The 26,648-nt window shown below is 49.5% G+C and overlaps 1 protein-coding gene across 1 annotated transcript in view; it reads left to right on the forward strand.

The window, feature by feature from the left end:
- The window catches only part of LOC118383100 (E3 ubiquitin-protein ligase RNF38-like), a 63,484-nt gene that overhangs the window by 13,434 nt on the left and 23,402 nt on the right, over nucleotides 1-26,648 (forward strand). The window contains exon 3 of the mRNA XM_052503366.1: nucleotides 16,505-16,557. Within this exon, the coding sequence (XP_052359326.1) occupies nucleotides 16,505-16,557 (53 nt within the window). The remainder of the gene's footprint in view (nucleotides 1-16,504; nucleotides 16,558-26,648) is intronic.

A 26,648-nucleotide genomic window follows, 5' to 3' on the forward strand; every position in this document is an offset into this window, starting at 1 on the left:
GTCTGATTCCTTCTGATAGAGGGGTTGCAGCCTGCCTGTCTGTGAGGGCCGATGCGGTCCGTCTGTGAGGGCCGATGCGGTCCGTCTGTCTGAGGGGAGAATGTGTCAGCCAAAAGAGGATGAGGGGAGGGGAGGAGGGGGGATTGACACTTTTTGTTTTTGTTATTTCTCCTATGTGTTCATGAGTTCTCACCAACAAGAGGCACAAACCCCACTAGCCAAATCTGCACTCGTTCTATCATGCTTCCTCTCTCCCTCTCTCCTCTCTCTCTCTAGGTTTCTGTTTCCTCTCTCCTCCACCCTCTTTCCCCTTCTCTCTTTCTCTTCTCTCTGTTCAGGCCTGTCTCTTCTCTCTCTGTTTAGTTTCTGTTGTAACAGTTATACTGTGTGTGTGTGTGTGTGTGTGAAGTAAATGTAGCAGAGCACAGTACAGCTGGACAGCTTCAAATTCTCCTGAAGTCCTAGAGAGAGACAGAAATGGAGAGGGAGGGGTTGAAGGACAACAATATAGTGACTAGAGGGAAAATACTTCTGGCTTTTGGAAGTGAGAAGGGGAGGAGGACAGAAGGGGAGGAGGACAGAAGGGAGGAGGAGGACAGAAGGGGAGGAGGACAGACTGAGAGTCTCTTGGCTGAGCCCTGTCTGTCAGTGAGGCAGGAAGAGAGGACAGAAGGAGAGTCTCTTGGCTGAGCTGTGTGTGTGTGTGTGTGTGTGAAGTACTGTCTGTCAGTGAGGCAGGAAGAGAGGACAGAAGGAGAGTCTCTTGGCTGAGCCCTGTCTGTCAGTGAGGCAGGGAGAGAGAGGGAGAGGAGGACAGAAGGAGAGTCTCTTGGCTGAGCCCTGTCTGTCAGTGAGGCAGGGAGAGAGGACAGAAGGAGAGTCTCTTGGCTGAGCCCTGTCTGTCAGTGAGGCAGGGAGAGGGAGAGGAGGACAGAAGGAGAGTCTCTTGGCTGAGCCCTGTCTGTCAGTGAGGCAGGGAGAGGGAGAGGAGGACAGAAGGAGAGTCTCTTGGCTGAGCCCTGTCTGTCAGTCAGGCAGGGAGAGGAGGACAGAAGGAGAGTCTCTTGGCTGAGCCCTGTCTGTCAGTGAGGCAGGGGAGAGAGGGAGAGGAGGACAGAAGGAGAGTCTCTTGGCTGAGCCCTGTCTGTCAGTGAGGCAGGGAGAGAGGACAGAAGGAGAGTCTCTTGGCTGAGCCCTGTCTGTCAGTGAGGCAGGGAGAGAGGACAGAAGGAGAGTCTCTTGGCTGAGCCCTGTCTGTCAGTGAGGCAGGGAGAGAGGAGGACAGAAGGAGAGTCTCTTGGCTGAGCCCTGTCTGTCAGTGAGGCAGGGGAGAGGAGGACAGAAGGAGTCTCTTGGCTGAGCCCTGTCTGTCAGTGAGGCAGGGAGAGAGGACAGAAGGAGAGTCTCTTGGCTGAGCCCTGTCTGTCAGTGAGGCAGGGAGAGAGGAGGACAGAAGGAGAGTCTCTTGGCTGAGCCCTGTCTGTCAGTGAGGCAGGGAGAGAGGACAGAAGGAGAGTCTCTTGGCTGAGCCCTGTCTGTCAGTGAGGCAGGGGGAGAGAGGAGGACAGAAGGAGAGTCTCTTGGCTGAGCCCTGTCTGTCAGTGAGGCAGGGAGAGGAGGACAGAAGGAGAGTCTCTTGGCTGAGCCCTGTCTGTCAGTGAGGCAGGGAGAGAGGAGGACAGAAGGAGAGTCTCTTGGCTGAGCCCTGTCTGTCAGTGAAGCAGGAAGAGGAGGACAGAAGGAGTCTCTTGGCTGAGCCCTGTCTGTCAGTGAAGCAGGGAGAGAGGAGGAGAGGAGGACAGAAGGAGTCTCTTGGCTGAGCCCTGTCTGTCAGTGAGGCAGGGAGAGAGGAGGACAGAAGGAGAGTCTCTTGGCTGAGCCCTGTCTGTCAGTGAGGCAGGGAGAGAGGGCGAGTGGAGAGTAATGGAGAGAAGGTTCATGTGGTGTGTGTGTGGGGTGTTTCCATGTGTAGTGTTGGTGAGTTTAAGCGTTAGGGAGTGGCCTGTGTGTGTGGGCCTTGTTTATTGGCTGTCTGGGTGGCTTTGGAGCAGAGGAGGAACTGTCAGCAGCACAGAGGTTTTTTCACAAACAGATCCCTGTTTAGTCTTACATTAGACCAGAACACTAGTGACCAGAGCTCTATTGGGTTCTGTTTAACACTAGTGACCAGAGAGGTCTATGGGTCCTGTTTAACACTAGTGACCAGAGGTCTATGGGTCCTGTTTAACACTAGTGACCAGAGAGGTCTATGGGTCCTGTTTAACACTAGTGACCAGAGGTCTATGGGTCCTGTTTAACACTATAGTGACCAGAGCTCTATTGGGTCCTGTTTAACACTAGTGACCAGAGCTCTATGGGTCCTGTTTAACACTAGTGACCAGAGCTCTATTGGGTCCTGTTTAACACTAGTGACCAGAGGTCTATGGGTCCTGTTTAACACTAGTGACCAGAGCTCTATTGGGTTCTGTTTAACACTAGTGACCAGAGCTCTATGGGTCCTGGTTAACACTAGTGACCAGAGAGGTCTATGGGTCCTGGTTAACACTAGTGACCAGAGCTCTATTGGGTTCTGTTTAACACTAGTGACCAGAGAGGTCTATTGGGTCCTGTTTAACACTAGTGACCAGAGCTCTATTGGGTCCTGTTTAACACTAGTGACCAGAGAGGTCTATGGGTCCTGTTTAACACTAGTGACCAGAGAGGTCTATTGGGTCCTGTTTAACACTAGTGACCAGAGAGCTCTATGGGTCCTGTTTAACACTAGTGACCAGAGAGCTCTATTGGGTCCTGTTTAACACTAGTGACCAGAGCTCTATGGGTCCTGTTTAACACTAGTGACCAGAGCTCTATTGGGTCCTGTTTAACACTAGTGACCAGAGCTCTATTGGGTTCTGTTTAACACTAGTGACCAGAGAGGTCTATGGGTCCTGTTTAACACTAGTGACCAGAGAGGTCTATGGGTCCTGTTTAACACTAGTGACCAGAGAGGTCTATGGGTCCTGGTTAACACTAGTGACAAGAGAGGTCTATGGGTCCTGTTTAACACTAGTGACCAGAGCTCTATGGGTCCTGTTTAACACTAGTGACCAGAGAGGTCTATGGGTCCTGTTTAACACTAGTGACCAGAGAGGTCTATTGGGTCCTGTTTAACACTAGTGACCAGATAGGTCTATGGGTCCTGTTTAACACTAGTGACCAGAGAGCTCTATTGGGTCCTGTTTAACACTAGTGACCAGAGCTCTATGGGTCCTGTTTAACACTAGTGACCAGAGCTCTATGGGTCCTGTTTAACACTAGTGACCAGAGAGCTCTATTGGGTCCTGTTTAACACTAGTGACCAGAGCTCTATGGGTCCTGTTTAACACTAGTGACCAGAGAGCTCTATTGGGTCCTGTTTAACACTAGTGACCAGAGAGGTCTATGGGTCCTGGTTAACACTAGTGACCAGAGAGGTCTATGGGTCCTGTTTAACACTAGTGACCAGAGCTCTATTGGGTCCTGTTTAACACTAGTGACCAGAGAGGTCTATGGGTCCTGGTTAACACTAGTGACCAGAGAGGTCTATGGGTCCTGTTTAACACTAGTGACCAGATAAGTCTATGGGTCCTGTTTAACACTAGTGACCAGAGAGGTCTATTGGGTCCTGGTTAACACTAGTGACCAGAGAGGTCTATGGGTCCTGGTTAACACTAGTGACCAGAGAGGTCTATGGGTCCTGTTTAACACTAGTGACCAGAGAGGTCTATTGGGTCCTGTTTAACACTAGTGACCAGAGGTCTATTGGGTCCTGTTTAACACTAGTGACCAGAGGTCTATTGGGTCCTGTTTAACACTAGTGACCAGAGAGGTCTATTGGGTCCTGTTTAACACTAGTGACCAGAGAGGTCTATTGGGTCCTGTTTAACACTAGTGACCAGAGAGGTCTATTGGGTCCTGGTTAACACTAGTGACCAGAGGTCTATGGGTCCTGGTTAACACTAGTGACCAGATAAGGTCTATTGGGTCCTGTTTAACACTAGTGACCAGAGGTCTATGGGTCCTGGTTAACACTAGTGACCAGAGGTCTATGGGTCCTGTTTAACACTAGTGACCAGAGAGGTCTATTGGGTCCTGTTTAACACTAGTGACCAGAGCTCTATTGGGTCCTGGTTAACACTAGTGACAGAGTCTACTATGTAAGGGAATAAGGTGCAAGGGAATAAGGTGCAAGGGACATAGAGAGACATGGAGATCATTACATCACCATTGTTACTACTACAGAGGTGGGGGAGAGAATGAAGACAAGAATGGCAGAGGGCAAGAGGGCAAGAGGGCAAGAGGGCGAGAGGGCGAGAGGGCGAGAGGGGAGGGAGAGAGAGAGATTCCTGTGTCTACAATGGGAAGCACCAATTATTGGCACACACACACACACACACACACACACGTGACGTGCTGTCAGTTACATGTGCTTTGCTTATTCTCCGTTTGTATTTATACGATGTAGCCTCTCCCTCTCCCTCTCTCCCTCTCTCCTCTCCTCCCTCGCCTCTCTCTCCCTCGCCTCTCCCTCTCGCCTCTCTCTCTCTCGCCTCTCTCTCTCCCTCTCGCCTCTCTCTCCCTCTCGCCTCTCTCTCCCTCTCTCCCTCTCGCCTCTCTCTCCCCTCGCCTCTCTCTCCCCTCCTGCCTCTCTCTCCCCTCGACCAGAGAGGTCTCCTCTCTCCCCCTCGCTCTCTCTCTCTCCCCTCGCCTCTCTCTCCCCCTCGCCTCTCTCTCCCCTCGCCTCTCTCTCCCCCGCCTCTCGCTCTCTCTGCCTCTCGCCTCTCTCTCTCTCTCCCTCTGCCTCCTCTCGCCTATGCCTCTCTCTGCCTCTCGCCTGCCTCTCGCCTCTCTGCCTGACCTCTCTGCCTCTCTCTTCTCGCCCCCCTCTCTCGCCTCTCAATTTCTCTCTTGTTTTTAGTTGTGAAAAGTTAGTAAGAAACAATCTCACCAGCTACTGATAAGAGAGAGATGGAGAGGAGAGCTAGAAAGGGGGATGTGGGAGGGATGAGGGAGGAGGGGGGAGAGGATGAGAGAGGGGGATGGAGAGGATGGAGGGATGGAGAGATGAGACCAGGGGGATGGAGAGGATGAGAGAGGGGGGGGGGAGAGGATGAGAGAGGGGGGGATGAGAGATGAGGAGGGGGGATGGAGAGGATGAGAGAGGGGGGGGATGGGGGGATGGAGAGGGGGATGAGGATGAGAGAGGGGGGATGGAGAGGATGAGAGAGGGGGGATGGAGAGGATGAGAGAGGAGAGAGATGGATGTGTTAATGAGGGGGGATGGAGAGGAGGAGGGGGGTAGATGAGAGGGGGGGATGAAGAGAGGATGAGAGACATGGGGGTGGAGAGGATGAGAGAGAGGGGGGATGGAGAGGATGAGAGAGAGATGGGGGGGATGACATGAAGAAGAGAGGATGAGAGATCTGGGGGGGGGGTGACATGAAGAAGAGATGTGAAGAGATGTGGGGGGTGACATGAAGAAGAGGGGGGTGACATGAAGAGATGTGGGGGGGCTGGTGATGCGTAGAGAGAGGGTGTAATGTGTTGGAGGGAGAAATGGTGACAAAAATAATGGAGGAAATGGATAGAAATAGCTGATGCACTCTGAAGCTGATCCCTCCCTCCCTTGCTCTCTCTCTGTCCCACCATCCCCTGTCTCTCTCGCGCTCTCTGTCTATCCCACCATCCTCTCTCTCTTTCCCACCATCCCCCTTACAGCTGATGCACTCTGAAGCTTACAGAAAATCAATAGCAGTCGAGAGAAGCCACAATCTATCTCTCTCCATACTCTTTCTCTTGGATCTTCACCTCCCTCTCTCTGTCCCACCATCCCCCAGTCTCCTCTTCTCCCCTCCACATATCTTACCCATGCCTCTCTCTCCTCTTCTCTATTTATTTTCCACATCCCCATGGCAACCCTGACACATCCCCCCTGACACATCCTCCCTCAACCATGGCAACCCTGACACATCTCCCCTCACCCATGGCAACCCTCACCCATGGCAACCCTGACACATCTCCCCTCACCCATGGCAACCCTGACACATCCCCCCTGACACATCCCCCCTCACCCATGGCAACCCTGACACATCCCCCTCACCCATGGCAACCCTGACACATCCCCCTCACCCATGGCAACCCTGACACATCTCCCCTCACCCATGGCAACCCTGACACATCCCCCCTGACACATCCCCCCTCACCCATGGCAACCCTGACACATCCCCCCTCACCCATGGCAACCCTGACACATCTCCCCTCACCCATGGCAACCCTGACACATCCCCCCCTGACACATCCCCCCCTGACACATCCCCCCCTGACACATCCCCCCCTGACACATCCCCCTGACACATCCCCTCACCCATGGCAACCCTGACACATCCTCACCCATGGCAACCCTGACACATCCTCACCCATGGCAACCCTGACACATCCTCACCCATGGCAACCCTGACACATCCTCACCCATGGCAACCCTGACACATCCTCACCCATGGCAACCCTGACACATCCTCACCCATGGCAACCCTGACACATCCTCACCCATGGCAACCCTGACACATCCTCGCCCATGGCAACCCTGACACATCCTCGCCCATGGCAACCCTGACACATCCTCACCCATGGCAACCCTGACACATCCTCACCCATGGCAACCCTGACACATCCTCACCCATGGCAACCCTGACACATCCTCACCCATGGCAACCCTGACACATCCTCACCCATGGCAACCCTGACACATCCTCACCCATGGCAACCCTGACACATCCTCGCCCATGGCAACCCTGACACATCCTCACCCATGGCAACCCTGACACATCCTCACCCATGGCAACCCTGACACATCCTCACCCATGGCAACCCTGACACATCCTCGCCCATGGCAACCCTGACACATCCTCGCCCATGGCAACCCTGACACATCCTCGCCCATGGCAACCCTGACACATCCTCGCCCATGGCAACCCTGACACATCCTCGCCCATGGCAACCCTGACACATCCTCGCCCATGGCAACCCTGACACATCCTCGCCCATGGCAACCCTGACACATGGCAACCCTCCTCGCCCATGGCAACCCTGCACATCCTCCCCTGACACATCCTCGCCCATGGCAACCCTGACACATCCTCGCCCATGGCAACCCTGACACATCCTCGCCCATGGCAACCCTGACACATCCTCGCCCATGGCAACCCTGACACATCCTCGCCCATGGCAACCCTGACACATCTGGTGGTGGCAACCCTGTAACAGTCTGGCACCCCTGGTCTGATGGACCGGAGTAATCCTGATGTCACCCTGAAATCTCGCCCTGGCAACCCTGACACATCCTCGCCCATGGCAACCCTGACACATCCTCGCCCATGGCAATCCCTGACACATCTCGCCATGGCAACCCTTTCTCATCCTCGCCCATGGCAACACCACACACCACCCATGGCAACCCACACATCCCCGCCCATGGCAACCCTGACACATCACGCCCATGGCAACCATTTACATTACATTACATTTAACAACAGACGCTCTTATCCAGAGCGACAAACATGTTTGTATGTTGATGACAACCAGATGTTTGATAATCAAAACAACAATAGGGGTTAAATCTCTAAGACTTTAATCATCTAGGTCTATATGAAGATATAGCCTTCATGGTATCATCTAGGGGGTATATGATATAGCTGTCCTGGTATCATCTAGTCTTATATATATAGCCAGAGTATCATCTAGTCTATATAGGGGAGTATCATCTAGTCTCATGGTAGGGAGGCGATATAGGCCAGAGGTATCATCTAGTCTATATATATGATAGAGCCTAGTATCAGGTCTATATATATATATAGCCTTAGTATCATCTGGTCTATATGGAGGATACCATGGCCTTAGTATCGGATCTAGTAACTGGAAGCCAGTGGATATAGCCGGAGTATGGAGGGTCTGGAGGAGAATATACATAGCCTTAGTATCATCTAGTCTATATATTTAATGGACAAAAATATGGGGAGCCCAGCCAATCATCTAGTCTAATATATATATATATGCCTGCCTTAGTATCATCCTAGTCTATGTGAGGCAGTAGTATCATCTAGTCTACCAGCTATACCTGATGCATACCGCCTTAGATCATCTAGTCTGATATCAGGTGTAGTATCATCTAGTCTATATATATATATAGCCTTAGTATCATCTAGTCTAGATCATACGGGCAGCCTTAGTATCATCTAGTGTCTATATCATATATCATAGCCTTAGTATCATCTAGTCTATATATATGCATATATATATAGCCTTAGTATCATCTAGTCTATATATATAAAGGAGAAGATACCTATTTATCATCTAGTCGTCTGCCTTAGTATCATCTAGTCCATATATATGATATAGCCTTAGTATCATCTAGTCTATATATATATATAGCCTTAGTATCATCTAGTCTATACACCATATATAGCCTTAGTATCATCTAGCCACCTATATATCCCCTATATAGCCTTAGTATCATCTAGTCTATATATATATATAGCCTTAGTATCATCTATGGTCTCATATATATATATAGCCTTAGTATCATCTGAGTCTATATATATATATAGCCTTAGTATCATCTAGTCTCACCCATGGATATCTAGATATAGCCTCTCAGTATGAATCTAGTCTATATAGCCTTATATCCTGGATCAGATAGGTCATTCTAGTCTATATAGCCTTAGTATCATCTAGTCTATATAGCCTTAGTATCATCTAGTCTAGTTGTTGACATCGGATGTATCATCTAGTCTATATAGCCTTAGTATCATCTCTCGTCTCTTATAGCCTTAGTATCATCTAGTCTATATAGTTAGTATCATCTAGTCTAGGGAGAAGCCGTAGTATCATCTAGTCTATGATAGCCGTAGTATCATCTAGTCTATATAGCCTTAGTATCATCTAGTCTATCACAAGACCTTAGTATCATCTAGATCTATAGACAATAGGTCAGTAGCATCTAGGCAGTGTGAGCCCAGTATCATCTGTCACATTGCCTATAGCCGAGTATCATCTAGTCTATCAAAATGGTTGAGTATCATCTAGTCTCTATAGCAGGAGGGAGGAGATAGTGGCATCATCTAGTCTATATAGCCAGTATCATCTAGTCTAGAATATAGCCTTAGTATCATCTAGTCTATAGACAGAGGAGGAAAATGTAGAGAGGAGGGAGTAGGACATCTAGTCGCCCATGGCAACCAGTAACATCTGGTGGTGAGGCCTTAGTATCATCAGTCTGGTGGTGAGGAGCCTGAGTAACAGTCTAGTGGTGAGGAGCCGGAGTAACAGTCTGGTGGTATACGTGCCGGAGTAATAGTGATGTCATCTGAAAACTGCTGCTTTAATCCTGTGTCATGTGTGTGTATATAGTGTGTGCTATATCTGCTACTGATATATAGGTGTGTTATCATCCTAGTCTCTCTGATCACACACACACACACACAGCCACAGTATCACAGTCTACACACACACACAGCACACAGTATCATCACACGATGCTAACTCGCACAAACATGTTTGTATGTTGAGGTCCAGATGTTTGATAATCAAAACAACAATAGGGGTTAAATCTCTAAGACTTTAATCATCTAGTCTATATATATATATAGCCGTAGTATCATCTAGTCTATATATAGCCGTAGTATCATCTAGTCTATATATATATATAGCCGTAGTATCATCTAGTCTATATATAGCCGTAGTATCATCTAGTCTATATATATATATAGCCTTAGTATCATCTAGTCTATATATATATATAGCCTTAGTATCATCTAGTCTATATATATATATAGCCTTAGTATCATCTAGTCTATATATATATAGCCTTAGTATCATCTAGTCTATATATATATATATAGCCTTAGTATCATCTAGTCTATATAGCCTTAGTATCATCTAGTCTATATATATATAGCCTTAGTATCATCTAGTCTATATATATATATAGCCTTAGTATCATCTAGTCTATATATATATATAGCCTTAGTATCATCTAGTCTATATATATATATAGCCTTAGTATCATCTAGTCTATATATATATATAGCCTTAGTATCATCTAGTCTATATATATATATAGCCTTAGTATCATCTAGTCTATATATATATATATAGCCTTAGTATCATCTAGTCTATATATATATAGCCTTAGTATCATCTAGTCTATATATATATATAGCCTTAGTATCATCTAGTCTATATATATATATATAGCCTTAGTATCATCTAGTCTATATATATATATAGCCTTAGTATCATCTAGTCTATATATATATATATAGCCTTAGTATCATCTAGTCTATATAGCCGTAGTATCATCTAGTCTATATAGCCGTAGTATCATCTAGTCTATATATATATATATAGCCTTAGTATCATCTAGTCTATATATATATATATATAGCCTTAGTATCATCTAGTCTATATATATATATATAGCCTTAGTATCATCTAGTCTATATATATATAGCCTTAGTATCATCTAGTCTATATAGCCTTAGTATCATCTAGTCTATATATATATATATAGCCTTAGTATCATCTAGTCTATATATATATATAGCCTTAGTATCATCTAGTCTATATAGCCTTAGTATCATCTAGTCTATATAGCCTTAGTATCATCTAGTCTATATATATATATAGCCTTAGTATCATCTAGTCTATATATATATAGCCTTAGTATCATCTAGTCTATATAGCCTTAGTATCATCTAGTCTATATATATATATATAGCCTTAGTATCATCTAGTCTATATAGCCTTAGTATCATCTAGTCTATATATATATATATAGCCTTAGTATCATCTAGTCTATATATATATATATATATATAGCCTTAGTATCATCTAGTCTATATATATATATAGCCTTAGTATCATCTAGTCTATATATATCATCTAGTATCATCTATATATATAGCCTTAGTATCATCTAGTCTATATATATATATAGCCTTAGTATCATCTAGTCTATATATATATATATAGTCTATAGCCTTAGTATCATCTAGTCTATATATATATATAGCCTTAGTATCATCTAGTCTATATATATATATAGCCTTAGTATCATCTAGTCTATATATATAGCCTTAGTATCATCTAGTCTATATAGCCTTAGTATCATCTAGTCTATATATATATATAGCCTTAGTATCATCTAGTAGCCTTAGTATCATATATATAGCCTTAGTATCATCTAGTCTATATATATATATAGTATCATCTAGTCTATATAGTAGTATCATCTAGTCATATATATATATATATATATATAGCCTTAGTATCATCTAGTCTATATATATATATAGCCTTAGTATCATCTAGTCTATATAGCCTTAGTATCATCTAGTATCATCTAGTCTAGTATCATCTAGTCTATATAGCCTTAGTATCATCTAGTCTATATATATATATATAGCCTTAGTATCATCTAGTCTATATATATATATAGCCTTAGTATCATCTAGTCTATATATAGCCTTAGTATCATCTAGTCTATATATATATATATAGCCTTAGTATCATCTAGTCTATATAGCCTTAGTATCATCTAGTCTATATATATATATATAGTAGTATCATAGCCTTAGTATCATCTAGTCTATATATATCATCTATATATATATATAGCCTTAGTATCATCTAGTCTATATATATATAGCCTTATATCATCTAGTCTATATCATCTAGCCTTAGTATCATCTAGTCTATATATATATATAGCCTTAGTATCATCTAGTCTATATATATATAGCCTTAGTATATCTAGTCTTAGTATCATCTAGTCATAGTATATATATATAGCCTTAGTATCATCTAGTCTATATATAGCCTTAGTATCATCTAGTCTATATATATATAGCCTTAGTATCATCTAGTCTATATATATATATAGCCTTAGTATCATCTAGTCTATATAGCCTTAGTATCATCTAGTCTATATAGCCTTAGTATCATCTAGTCTATATATATATATAGCCTTAGTATCATCTAGTCTATATATATATATAGCCTTAGTATCATCTAGTCTATATAGCCTTAGTATCATCTAGTCTATATAGCCTTAGTATCATCTAGTCTATATATATATATAGCCTTAGTATCATCTAGTCTATATAGCCTTAGTATCATCTAGTCTATATATAGCCTTAGTATCATCTAGTCTATATATATATAGTATATATATAGCCTTAGTATCATCTAGTCTATATATATATATAGCCTTAGTATCATCTAGTCTATATATATATATATATATATAGCCTTAGTATCATCTAGTATATATAGCCTATATATATATATATAGCCTTAGTATCATCTAGTCTATATATATATATAGCCTTAGTATCATCTAGTCTATATATATATATAGCCTTAGTATCATCTAGTCTATATATATATATATAGCCTTAGTATCATCTAGTCTATATATATATATATATATAGCCTTAGTATCATCTAGTCTATATAGCCGTAGTATCATCTAGTCTATATAGCCTTAGTATCATCTAGTCTATATAGCCTTAGTATCATCTAGTCTATATATAGCCTTAGTATCATCTAGTCTATATAGCCGTAGTATCATCTAGTCTATATAGCCGTAGTATCATCTAGTCTATATAGCCGTAGTATCATCTAGTCTATATAGCCTTAGTATCATCTAGTCTATATAGCCGTAGTATCATCTAGTCTATATAGCCGTAGTATCATCTAGTCTATATAGCCGTAGTATCATCTAGTCTATATAGCCGTAGTATCATCTAGTCTATATAGCCGTAGTATCATCTAGTCTATATAGCCGTAGTATCATCTAGTCTATATAGCCGTAGTATCATCTAGTCTATATATAGCCGTAGTATCATCTAGTCTATATATAGCCGTAGTATCATCTAGTCTATATATAGCCGTAGTATCATCTAGTCTATATAGCCGTAGTATCATCTAGTCTATATATAGCCGTAGTATCATCTAGTCTATATAGCCGTAGTATCATCTAGTCTATATATAGCCGTAGTATCATCTAGTCTATATAGCCGTAGTATCATCTAGTCTATATAGCCGTAGTATCATCTAGTCTATATAGCCGTAGTATCATCTAGTCTATATATAGCCGTAGTATCATCTAGTCTATATATAGCCGTAGTATCATCTAGTCTATATATAGCCGTAGTATCATCTAGTCTATATATAGCCGTAGTATCATCTAGTCTATATATAGCCGTAGTATCATCTAGTCTATATAGCCGTAGTATCATATATCAATAATGGTATCTCTGTATCTAGGGGCAGTCTACCACTGTTAATAATGGTATCTCTGTGTCTAGGGGCCAGTCTCCCACTGTTAGTAATGGTATCTCTGTGTCTAGGGGCCAGTCTACCACTGTTAATAATGGTATCTCTGTGTCTAGGGGCCAGTCTACCACTGTTAATAATGGTATCTCTGTATCTAGGGGCCAGTCTACCACTGTTAATAATGGTATCTCTGTATCTAGGGGCCAGTCTACCACTGTTAATAATGGTATCTCTGTATCTAGGGGCCAGTCTACCACTGTTAATAATGGTATCTCTGTGTTTAGGGGCCAGTCTACCATGGTTAATAATGTTATCTCTGTATCTAGGGGCCAGTCTACCACTGTTAATAATGGTATCTCTGTGTTTAGGGGCCAGTCTACCATGGTTAATAATGGTATCTCTGTATCTAGGGGCCAGTCTACCACTGTTAATAATGGTATCTCTGTGTCTAGGGGCCATAGGGCCAGTCTACCACTGTTAATAATGGTATCTCTGTGTTTAGGGGCCAGTCTACCACTGTTAATAATGGTATCTCTGTGTCTAGGGGCCAGTCTACCACTGTTAATAATGGTATCTCTGTGTCTAGGGGCCAGTCTACCACTGTTAATAATGGTATCTCTGTATCTAGGGGCCAGTCTACCACTGTTAATAATGGTATCTCTGTATCTAGGGGCCAGTCTACCACTGTTAATAATGGTATCTCTGTATCTAGGGGCCATAGGGCCAGTCTACCACTGTTAATAATGGTATCTCTGTATCTAGGGGCCATAGGGCCTGTCTACCACTGTTAATAATGGTATCTCTGTGTTTAGGGGCCAGTCTACCATGGTTAATAATGGTATCTCTGTATCTAGGGGCCAGTCTACCACTGTTAATAATGGTATCTCTGTGTCTAGGGGCCAGTCTACCACTGTTAATAATGGTATCTCTGTGTTTAGGGGCCAGTCTACCATGGTTAATAATGGTATCTCTGTATCTAGGGGCCAGTCTACCACTGTTAATAATGGTATCTCTGTGTCTAGGGGCCAGTCTACCACTGTTAATAATGGTATCTCTGTGTCTAGGGGCCAGTCTACCACTGTTAATAATGGTATCTCTGTTTCTAGGGGCCAGTCTACCACGGTTAATAATGGTATCTCTGTGTCTAGGGGCCATAGGGCCAGTCTACCACTGTTAATAATGGTATCTCTGTGTCTAGGGGCCAGTCTACCACTGTTAATAATGGTATCTCTGTGTTTAGGGGCCAGTCTACCACTGTTAATAATGGTATCTCTGTGTCTAGGGGCCAGTCTACCACTGTTAATAATGGTATCTCTGTGTCTAGGGGCCAGTCTACCACTGTTAATAATGGTATCTCTGTGTCTAGGGGCCAGTCTACCACTGTTAATAATGGTATCTCTGTGTTTAGGGGCCATAGGGGCCAGTCTACCACTTAATAATGGTATCTCTGTGTTTAGGGGCCAGTCTACCACTGTTAATAATGGTATCTCTGTGTCTAGGGGCCTGTCTACCACTGTTAATAATGGTATCTCTGTATCTAGGGGCAGTCTACCACTGTTAATAATGGTATCTCTGTATCTAGGGGCCAGTCTACCACTGTTAATAATGGTATCTCTGTATCTAGGGGCAAGTCTACCACTGTTAATAATGGTATCTCTGTGTTTAGGGGCCAGTCTACCATGGTTAATAATGGTATCTCTGTATCTAGGGGCCAGTCTACCACTGTTAATAATGGTATCTCTGTGTCTAGGGGCCAGTCTACCACTGTTAATAATGGTATCTCTGTGTCTAGGGGCCAGTCTACCACTGTTAATAATGGTATCTCTGTGTCTAGGGGCCAGTCTACCACTGTTAATAATGGTATCTCTGTGTCTAGGGGCCATAGGGCCAGTCTACCACTGTTAATAATGGTATCTCTGTGTCTAGGGGCCAGTCTACCACTGTTAATAATGGTATCTCTGTGTTTAGGGGCCAGTCTACCACTGTTAATAATGGTATCTCTGTGTCTAGGGGCCAGTCTACCACTGTTAATAATGGTATCTCTGTGTCTAGGGGCCAGTCTACCACTGTTAATAATGGTATCTCTGTATCTAGGGGCCAGTCTACCACTGTTAATAATGGTATCTCTGTGTTTAGGGGCCCTAGGGGCCAGTCTACCACTTAATAATGGTATCTCTGTGTTTAGGGGCCAGTCTACCACTGTTAATAATGGTATCTCTGTGTCTAGGGGCCTGTCTACCACTGTTAATAATGGTATCTCTGTATCTAGGGGCAGTCTACCACTGTTAATAATGGTATCTCTGTATCTAGGGGCCAGTCTACCACTGTTAATAATGGTATCTCTGTATCTAGGGGCCAGTCTACCACTGTTAATAATGGTATCTCTGTGTTTAGGGGCCAGTCTACCACTGTTAATAATGGTATCTCTGTGTCTAGGGGCCAGTCTACCACTGTTAATAATGGTATCTCTGTGTCTAGGGGCCAGTCTACCACTGTTAATAATGGTATCTCTGTGTCTAGGGGCCAGTCTACCACTGTTAATAATGGTATCTCTGTATCTAGGGGCCAGTCTACCACTGTTAATAATGGTATCTCTGTGTTTAGGGGCCATAGGGCCAGTCTACCACTGTTAATAATAGTATCTCTGTATCTAGGGGCCAGTCTACCACTGTTAATAATGGTATCTCTGTGTTAAGGGGCCAGTCTACCACTGTTAATAATGGTATCTCTGTATCTAGGGGCCAGTCTACCACTGTTAATAATGGTATCTCTGTGTCTAGGGGCCAGTCTACCACTGTTAATAATGGTATCTCTGTGTCTAGGGGCCAGTCTACCACTGTTAATAATGGTATCTCTGTGTCTAGGGGCCAGTCTACCACTGTTAATAATGGTATCTCTGTGTCTAGGGGCCAGTCTACCACTGTTAATAATGGTATCTCTGTATCTAGGGGCCAGTCTACCACTGTTAATATTTTATTTTATTTAACTAGGCAAGTCCGTTAATAACACATTCTTATTTACTCTGACGGCCTAACCCGGACGACACCGGGCCAATTGTGCGCCGCCCTATGGGATTCCCAATCACAGCCGGTTGTGATTCAGCCTGGATTTGAACCAGGGTCTGTAGTAATGATGGTATCTCTGTGTCTAGGAGCCGTAGGGGGGAGGAGCCATCCTGACCATGCCTGTGGAGAGGGTGACAAGGTGAGATATATACACACACACACACAGAGTCATGATATCGTGCTCCAACAGCTCCTGTTTACAGATATGACCTCATGGTGAGAGAGACACTGTCAGGTACATTCCTCTGGGCTGTGTGTGGAGGGTGCTGCTTTCTGAGGAGGGCAGGAAGGGAGGAATGGTGGTCCAGGATAATACATAGATTTGAAATCAAGAGATGGGGAGGTGGGGTGTGTAAGGGGGGGGGGGGGTTAGGGAGGTGTGTGGGGGAGGGAAGTCTAGGTGTGTGTGTAAGGGGTCTCTGTGCCTAGGGTGGTGGGTGGGTCTGGGGTTCTCCTATTATAAACCACCCTGTCTGCTCCACTGCTAGCCTGGGAGTCTGGGCTGCATCATGTCTACTCAACTGACTCACTGCTAGTCTGGGAGTCTGGGCTGCATCATGTCTACTCCACTGACTCACTGCTAGCCTGGGAGTCTGGGCTGCATCATGTCTACTCCGCTAACTCACTGCTAGCCTGGGAGTCTGGGCTGCATCATGTCTAACTCACCTAGCCTGGGAACTCATGTCTTCTCCTCTGCTAGCCTGGGAGTCTGGGCTGCATCATGTCTACTCCGCTAACTCAGTGCTAGCCTGGGAGTCTGGGCTGCATCATGTCTCCTCCACTAACTCACTGCTAGCCTGGGAGTCTGGGCTGCATCATGTCTACTCCGCTAACTCAGTGCTAGCCTGGGAGTCTGGGCTGCATCATGTCTCCTCCACTAACTCACTGCTAGCCTGGGAGTCTGGACTGCATCATGTCTTCTCCGCTAACTCAGTGCTAGCCTGGGAGTCTGGGCTGCATCATGTCTACTCCACTAAGTCAGTGCTAGCCTGGGAGTCTGGGCTGCATCATGTCTCCTCCACTAACTCACTGCTAGCCTGGGAGTCTGGGCTGCATCATGTCTACTCCACTAACTCAGTGCTAGCCTGGGAGTCTGGGCTGCATCATGTCTCCTCCACTAACTCACTGCTAGCCTGGGAGTCTGGGCTGCATCATGTCTACTCCGCTAACTCAGTGCTAGCCTGGGAGTCTGGGCTGCATCATGTCTCCTCCACTAACTCACTGCTAGCCTGGGAGTCTGGGCTGCATCATGTCTACTCCGCTAACTCAGTGCTAGCCTGGGAGTCTGGGCTGCATCATGTCTCCTCCACTAACTCACTGCTAGCCTGGGAGTCTGGGCTGCATCATGTCTACTCCACTAACTCACTGCTAGCCTGGGAGTCTGAGCTGCATCATGTCTTCTCCTCTGCTAGCCTGGGAGTCTGGGCTGCATCATGTCTACTCCGCTAAGTCAGTGCTAGCCTGGGAGTCTGGGCTGCATCATGTCTACTCCGCTAACTCAGTGCTAGCCTGGGAGTCTGGGCTGCATCATGTCTCCTCCACTAACTCACTGCTAGCCTGGGAGTCTGGGCTGCATCATGTCTACTCCGCTAAGTCAGTGCTAGCCTGGGAGTCTGGGCTGCATCATGTCTCCTCCACTAACTCAGTGCTAGCCTGGGAGTCTGGACTGCATCATGTCTCCTCCACTAACTCACTGCTAGCCTGGGAGTCTGGGCTGCATCATGTCTACTCCGCTAAGTCAGTGCTAGCCTGGGAGTCTGGGCTGCATCATGTCTCCTCCACTAACTCACTGCTAGCCTGGGAGTCTGGGCTGCATCATGTCTACTCCGCTAAGTCAGTGCTAGCCTGGGAGTCTGGGCTGCATCATGTCTCCTCCACTAACTCAGTGCTAGCCTGGGAGTCTGGGCTGCATCATGTCTCCTCCACTAACTCACTGCTAGCCTGGGAGTCTGGGCTGCATCATGTCTCCTCCACTAACTCACTGCTAGCCTGGGAGTCTGGGCTGCATCATGTCTACTCCACTGACTCACTGCTAGCCTGGGAGTCTGGGCTGCATCATGTCTACTCCTCTGCTAGCCTGGGAGTCTGGGCTGCATCATGTCTACTCCACTAACTCAGTGCTAGCCTGGGAGTCTGGGCTGCATCATGTCTACTCCACTAACTCACTGCTAGCCTGGGAGTCTGGGCTGCATCATGTCTACTCCACTGACTCACTGCTAGCCTGGGAGTCTGGGCTGCATCATGTCTACTCCACTGACTCACTGCTAGCCTGTGAGTCTGGGCTGTATCATGTCTACTCCACTGACTCACTGCGAGCCTGGGAGTCTGGGCTGCATCATGTCTACTAGACCTCCCTGGTTATTGTCATGGTGAGAGGGGCGGTCTTGGGGCGGTTTATGATATAAAATGCTAACCTCCCTGGTTATTGTAATGGTGAGTCGTTAGCATGTCTTGGGGGGGTTTATGATATAAAATGCTAACCTCCCTGGTTATTGTAATGGTGAGTCGTTAGCATGTCTTGGGGGGGTTTATGATATTTGTGTGTCTAACTTTCGCCCTCATTATTAATTTGTGTGTCTGCTAGTCTGAAGCAGGAGTTGAAATGGACTAGTGCAGATGCTGAGTGTGTTATTGCCTGTAAAACTGGCTGCTCAGTGGCAGCTGCCTGCCTGCCTGCATCCTGTGGGTGTGACTGTGGGTGTGTGTGTGTCTGCAGCCTGCGATCCAGCTGTTTCCTGTTAGCAATCGTGTGTGTGTGTGTGTGTGTGTGTGTGTGTGTCACTCATCGGCTGTGACTTTTGAAAGCTTTCTGTCAAAGATGGAAGCTGACTTACTGAGGACACTGTCTCCTATTCTCTCTGTTCTGTAACGTCTCAGTAGACGAGACCATCATGATTCAGTCTATTCCCCCCTGGTGGCAAGGCACACACCATGCCCCCCCTCTGGTGGCAAGGCACACACCATGCCCCCCTCTGGTGGCAAGGCACACACCATGCCCCCCCTCTGGTGGCAAGGCACACACCATGCCCCCCCTCTGGTGGCAAGGCACACACCATGCCCCCCCTCTGGTGGCAAGGCACACACCATGCCCCCCCTCTGGTGGCAAGGCACACACCATGCCCCCCCTCTGGTGGCAAGGCACACACCATGCCCCCCCTCTGGTGGCAAGGCACACACCGTGGCTCTCCCCCTGGTGGCAAGGCACACACCGTGGCTCTCCCCCTGGTGGTAAGGCACACACCGTGGCTCTCCCCTGGTGGCAAGGCACACACCGTGGCTCTCCCCCTGGTGGCAAGGCACACACCGTGGCTCTCCCCCTGGTGGCAAGGCACACACCGTGGCTCTCCCCCTGGTGGCAAGGCACACACCGTGGCTCTCCCCTGGTGGCGAGGCACACACCGTGGCTCTCCCCTGGTGGCAAGGCACACACCGTGGCTCTCCCCCTGGTGGCGAGGCACACACCGTGGCTCTCCCCTGGTGGCGAGGCACACACACCGTGGCTCTCCCCCTGGTGGCGAGGCACACACCGTGGCTCTCCCCTGGTGGCGAGGCACACACCGTGGCTCTCCCCTGGTGGCAAGGCACACACCGTGGCTCTCCCCTGGTGGCGAGGCACACACCGTGGCTCTCCCCTGGTGGCAAGGCACACACCGTGGCTCTCCCCTGGTGGCGAGGCACACACCGTGCTCTCCCCTGGTGGCGAGGCACACACCGTGGCTCTCCCCTGGTGGCGAGGCACACACCGTGGCTCTCCCCTGGTGGCGAGGCACACACCGTGGCTCTCCCCTGGTGGCAAGGCACACACCGTGGCTCTCCCCTGGTGGTAAGGCACACACCGTGGCTCTCCCCTGGTGGTAAGGCACACACCGTGGCTCTCCCCTGGTGGCGAGGCACACACCGTGGCTCTCCCCCTGGTGGCTCTCCCCCTGGTGGCAAGGCACACACCGTGGCTCTCCCCCTGGTGGCGAGGCACACACCGTGGCTCTCCCCTGGTGGTAAGGCACACACCGTGGCTCTCCCCTGGTGGCGAGGCACACACCGTGGCTCTCCCCTGGTGGCGAGGCACACACCGTGGCTCTCCCCTGGTGGCAAGGCACACACCGTGGCTCTCCCCTGGTGGCGAGGCACACACCGTGGCTCTCCCCTGGTGGCGAGGCACACACCGTGGCTCTCCCCTGGTGGCGAGGCACACACACCGTGGCTCTCCCCCTGGTGGTAAGGCACACACCGTGGCTCTCCCCTGGTGGCGAGGCACACACACCGTGGCTCTCCCCTGGTGGCGAGGCACCGTGGCTCTCCCCTGGTGGCGAGGCACACACCGTGGCTCTCCCCTGGTGGCGAGGCACACACCGTGGCTCTCCCCTGGTGGCGAGGCCACACACCGTGGCTCTCCCCCTGGTGGCGAGGCACACACCGTGGCTCTCCCCTGGTGGCGAGGCACACACCGTGGCTCTCCCCCTGGTGGTGAGGCACACACCGTGGCTCTCCCCTGGTGGCGAGGCACACACCGTGCTCTCCCCTGGTGGCGAGGCACACACCGTGGCTCTCCCCTGGTGGCAAGGCACACACCGTGGCTCTCCCCTGGTGGCAAGGCACACCGTGGCTCTCCCCTGGTGGCGAGGCACACACCGTGGCTCTCCCCTGGTGGCGAGGCACACACCGTGGCTCTCCCCTGGTGGCGAGGCACACACCGTGGCTCTCCCCTGGTGGCGAGGCACACACCGTGGCTCTCCCCTGGTGGCAAGGCACACACCGTGGCTCTCCCCTGGTGGCGAGGCACACACCGTGGCTCTCCCCTGGTGGCAAGGCACACACCGTGGCTCTCCCCTGGTGGCGAGGCACACACCGTGGCTCTCCCCTGGTGGCGAGGCACACACCGTGGCTCTCCCCTGGTGGCAAGGCACACACCGTGGCTCTCCCCTGGTGGCGAGGCACACACCGTGGCTCTCCCCTGGTGGCGAGGCACACACCGTGGCTCTCCCCTGGTGGCAAGGCACACACCGTGGCTCTCCCCTGGTGGCGAGGCACCACCGTGGCTCTCCCCTGGTGGCGAGGCACACACCGTGGCTCTCCCCTGGTGGCGAGGCACACACCGTGGCTCTCCCCCTGGTGGCGAGGCACACACCGTGGCTCTCCCCTGGTGGCAAGGCACACACCGTGGCTCTCCCCTGGTGAGGCACACAAGGCACACACCGTGGCTCTCCCCCTGGTGAGGCACACACCGTGGCTCTCCCCTGGTGGCGAGGCACACACCGTGGCTCTCCCCTGGTGGCAAGGCACACACCGTGGCTCTCCCCTGGTGGCGAGGCACACACCGTGGCTCTCCCCCTGGTGGCGAGGCACACACCGTGGCTCTCCCCTGGTGGCAAGGCACACACCGTGGCTCTCCCCTGGTGGCGAGGCACACACCGTGGCTCTCCCCTGGTGGCGAGGCACACACCGTGGCTCTCCCCTGGTGGCGAGGCACATCACCGTGGCTCTCCCCCTGATAGGGCACACACCGTGGCTCTCCCCTGGTGGCAAGGCACACACCGTGGCTCTCCCCTGGTGGCGAGGCACACACCGTGGCTCTCCCCTGGTGGCGAGGCACACACCGTGGCTCTCCCCTGGTGGCGAGGCACACACCGTGGCTCTCCCCTGGTGGCGAGGCACACACCGTGGCTCTCCCCTGGTGGCAAGGCACACACCGTGGCTCTCCCCCTGGTGGCGAGGCACACAGGCACACACCGTGGCTCTCCCCTGGTGGCGAGGCACACACCGTGGCTCTCCCCCTGGTGGCGAGGCACACACCGTGGCTCTCCCCTGGTGGCGAGGCACACACCGTGGCTCTCCCCTGGTCTGTAGCTTCCCCTGGTGGCGAGGCACACACCGTGGCTCTCCCCCTGGTGGCGAGGCACACACCGTGGCTCTCCCCTGGTGGCGAGGCACACAGTGGCTCTCCCCTGGTGGCAGGCACACACCGTGGCTCTCCCCCTGGTGGCAGGCACACACCGTGGCTCTCCCCCTGGTGGCGAGGCACACACCGTGGCTCTCCCCTGGTGGCGAGGCACACACCGTGGCTCTCCCCTGGTGGCGAGGCACACACCGTGGCTCTCCCCCTGGTGGCAGGCACACACCGTGGCTCTCCCCTGGTGGCGAGGCACACACCGTGGCTCTGGTCGAGGCACACACCGTGGCTCTCCCCTGGTGGCAGGCACACACCGTGGCTCTCCCCTGGTGGCGAGGCATCACCGTGGCTCTCCCCTGGTGGCGAGGCACACAGGCTCTCCCCTGGTGGCGAGGCACACACCGTGGCTCTCCCCTGGTGGCGAGGCACACACCGTGGCTCTCCCCTGGTGGCGAGGCACACACCGTGGCTCTCCCCTGGTGGCAGGCACACACCGTGGCTCTCCCCTGGTGGCGAGGCACACACCGTGGCTCTCCCCTGGTGGCGAGGCACACACCGTGGCTCTCCCCTGGTGGCGAGGCACACACCGTGGCTCTCCCCTGGTGGCGAGGCACACACCGTAGCTCTCCCCTGGTGGCGAGGCACACACCGTGGCTCTCCCCTGGTGGAGGCACACACCGTGGCTCTCCCCTGGTGGCGAGGCACACACCGTGGCTCTCCCCTGGTGGCGAGGCACACAGCTCTCCCCTGGTGGCGAGGCACACACCGTGGCTCTCCCCTGGTGGCGATCACACCGTGGCTCTCCCCTGGTGGCGAGGCACACACCGTGGCTCCCCCTGGTGGCGAGGCACACACCGTGGCTCTCCCCCTGGTGGCGAGGCACACACCGTGGCTCTCCCCTGGTGGCGAGGCACACCGTGGCTCTGGTGGCAGAGGCACACACCGTGGCTCTCCCCTGGTGGGAGGCACACACCGTGGCTCTCCCCTGGTAGGCACACACCGTGGCTCTCCCCTGGTAGGCACACACCGTGGCTCTCCCCTGGTGGCGAGGCACACACCGTGGCTCTCCCCTGGTTGCAGGCATTAAGGCACACACCGTGGCTCTCCCCTGGTCACAGGCACACACCGTGGCTTCCAAATACAACTTTCACAACCAAGTCAAAGGGTTTTGAAATGTCACTAAATGGTCACAGTCTGGAGACCTGCCACCTCCTGTATCTGTACTGGAGGGTAGGTGGCAGGAGTAGCATCACCAGTAGTGGTCTGATAGGTTGCAGCCCGCTAGCATTAAGTAGCATCATCAGTAGTGGTCTGATAGGTTGCAGCCAGCTAGCATTAAGTAGCATCATCAGTAGTGGTCTGATAGGTTGCAGCCCGCTAGCATTAAGTAGCATCATCAGTAGTGGTCCGATAGGTTGCAGCCCGCTAGCATTAAGTAGCATCATCAGTAGTGGTCCGATAGGTTGCAGCCCGCTAGCATTAAGTAGCATCATCAGTAGTGGTCTGATAGGTTGCAGCCCGCTAGCATTAAGTAGCATCATCAGTAGTGGTCCGATAGGTTGCAGCCAGCTAGCATTAAGTAGCATCATCAGTAGTGGTCTGATAGGTTGCAGCCAGCTAGCATTAAGTAGCATCATCAGTAGTGGTCTGATAGGTTGCAGCCCGCTAGCATTAAGTAGCATCATCAGTAGTGGTCCGATAGGTTGCAGCCCGCTAGCATTAAGTAGCATCATCAGTAGTGGTCCGATAGGTTGCAGCCAGCTAGCATTAAGTAGCATCATTAGTAGTGGTCCGATAGGTTGCAGCCAGCTAGCATTAAGTAGCATCATTAGTAGTGGTCCGATAGGTTGCAGCCAGCTAGCATTAAGTAGCATCATCAGTAGTGGTCTGATAGGTTGCAGCCAGCTAGCATTAAGTAGCATCATCAGTAGTGGTCTGATAGGTTGCAGCCAGCTAGCATTAAGTAGCATCACCAGTAGTGGTCTGATAGGTTGCAGCGAGCTAGCATTAAGTAGCATCACCAGTAGTGGTGTGATAGGTTGCAGCGAGCTAGCTAGCATTAAGCAGCGTCACCAGTAGTGGTCTGATAGGTTGCAGCCAGCTAGCTAGCATTAAGTAGCGTCACCAGTAGTGGTCTGATGGGTTGCAGCCAGCTAGCTAGCATTAAGTAGCGTCACCAGTAGTGGTCTGATGGGTTGCAGCCAGCTAGCTAGCATTAAGTAGCATCACCAGTAGTGGTCTGATAGGTTGCAGCCAGCTAGCTAGCATTAAGCAGCATCACCAGTAGTGGTCTGATAGGTTGCAGCGAGCTAGGTAGCATTAAGCAGCGTCACCAGTAGTGGTCTGATAGGTTGCAGCGAGCTAGGTAGCATTAAGCAGCGTCACCAGTAGTGGTCTGATAGGTTGCAGCCAGCTAGCATTAAGTAGCATCATCAGTAGTGGTCTGATAGGTTGCAGCCAGCTAGCTAGCATTAAGTAGCATCACCATTAGTGGTCTGATAGGTTGCAGCCAGCTAGGTAGCATTAAGCAGCATCACCAGTAGTGGTCTGATAGGTTGTAGCCAGCTAGGTAGCATTAAGCAGCGTCACCAGTAGTGGTCTGATAGGTTGCAGCCAGCTAGGTAGCATTAAGCAGTGTCACCAGTAGTGGTCTGATAGGTTGCAGACAGCTAGGTAGCATTAAGCAGCATCATCAGTAGTGGTCTGATAGGTTGCAGCCAGCTAGCATTAAGTAGCATCATCACAGTAGTGGTCTGATAGGTTGCAGCGAGCTAGCTAGCATTAAGTAGCATCACCAGTAGTTGTCTGATAGGTTGCAGCCAGCTAGGTAGCATTAAGCAGCATCATCAGTAGTGGTCTGATAGGTTGCAGCCCGCTAGCATTAAGTAGCATCATCAGTAGTGGTCTGATAGGTTGCAGCCCGCTAGCATTAAGTAGCATCACCAGTAGTGGTCTGATGGGTTGCAGCCAGCTAGGTAGCATTAAGCAGCGTCACCAGTAGTGGTCTGATAGGTTGCAGCGAGCTAGCATTAAGTAGCATCACCAGTAGTGGTCTGATAGGTTGCAGCCAGCTCGGTAGCATTAAGCAGCGTCACCAGTAGTGGTCTGATAGGTTGCAGCCAGCTCGGTAGCATTAAGCAGCGTCACCAGTAGTGGTCTGATAGGTTGCAGCCAGCTCGGTAGCATTAAGCAGCGTCACCAGTAGTGGTCTGATAGGTTGCAGCGAGCTAGCATTAAGTAGCATCACCAGTAGTGGTCTGATAGGTTGCAGCCAGCTAGGTAGCATTAAGCAGCGTCACCAGTAGTGGTCTGATAGGTTGTAGCCAGCTAGGTAGCATTAAGCAGCGTCACCAGTAGTGGTCTGATAGGTTGTAGCCAGCTAGGTAGCATTAAGCAGCGTCACCAGTAGTGGTCTGATAGGTTGTAGCCAGCTAGGTAGCATTAAGCAGCGTCACCAGTAGTGGTCTGATAGGTTGCAGCCAGCTAGGTAGCATTAAGCAGCGTCACCAGTAGTGGTCTGATAGGTTGCAGCCAGCTCGGTAGCAATAAGTAGCATCATCAGTAGTGGTCTGATAGGTTGCAGCCAGCTAGGTAGCATTAAGTAGCATCATCAGTAGTGGTCTGATAGGTTGTAGCCAGCTAGGTAGCATTAAGCAGCGTCACCAGTAGTGGTCTGATAGGTTTCAGCTAGCTAGCATTAAGCAGCGTCACCAGTAGTGGTCTGATAGGTTGCAGCCAGCTCGGTAGCATTAGGTAACATCATCGGTAGCCATGGTGTGTGAGCCTTGTTAGCATCAATGATTTGTTGACACCAGATTGCACAAATAGCAAATTTTAGTCAGATAATTTACTTTGTTTTAGTTAAAAAGTAATTTTTCCTTTTTAGTTCTAGTTTTTTGGGGGTCTATTTAGTCAGTTACAGTCTCGTCAATTGCCTCTGAAAAATAGGTGTGTTGAAGAATATTGTGTGTGTGTGTGTGTGTGTGTGTGTGAGCTCTTTCCGGGTAAGTATGTGACTCACCGCTGACTGAACAGTGTTCCCCAACCTGTGAACGAATGTCTCACTGCATCTCAACTGGAGACGACTCTGCTATGGGCCTGTATTCATGTCTCAGAGGAAATGCCATGAGTCACAATATGGGGGTAGAATAGGGCCTGTATTCATGTCTCAGAGGAAATGCCATGAGTCACAATATGGGGGTAGAATAGGGCCTGTATTCATGTCTCAGAGGAAATGCCATGAGTCACAATATGGGGGTAGAATAGGGCCTGTATTCATGTCTCAGAGGAAATGCCATGAGTCACAATATGGGGGTAGAATAGGGCCTGTATTCATGTCTCAG

The sequence above is a fragment of the Oncorhynchus keta genome, unplaced genomic scaffold (genome assembly GCF_023373465.1).
Source record: "Oncorhynchus keta strain PuntledgeMale-10-30-2019 unplaced genomic scaffold, Oket_V2 Un_contig_17258_pilon_pilon, whole genome shotgun sequence".
NCBI lineage: Eukaryota > Metazoa > Chordata > Actinopteri > Salmoniformes > Salmonidae > Oncorhynchus > Oncorhynchus keta.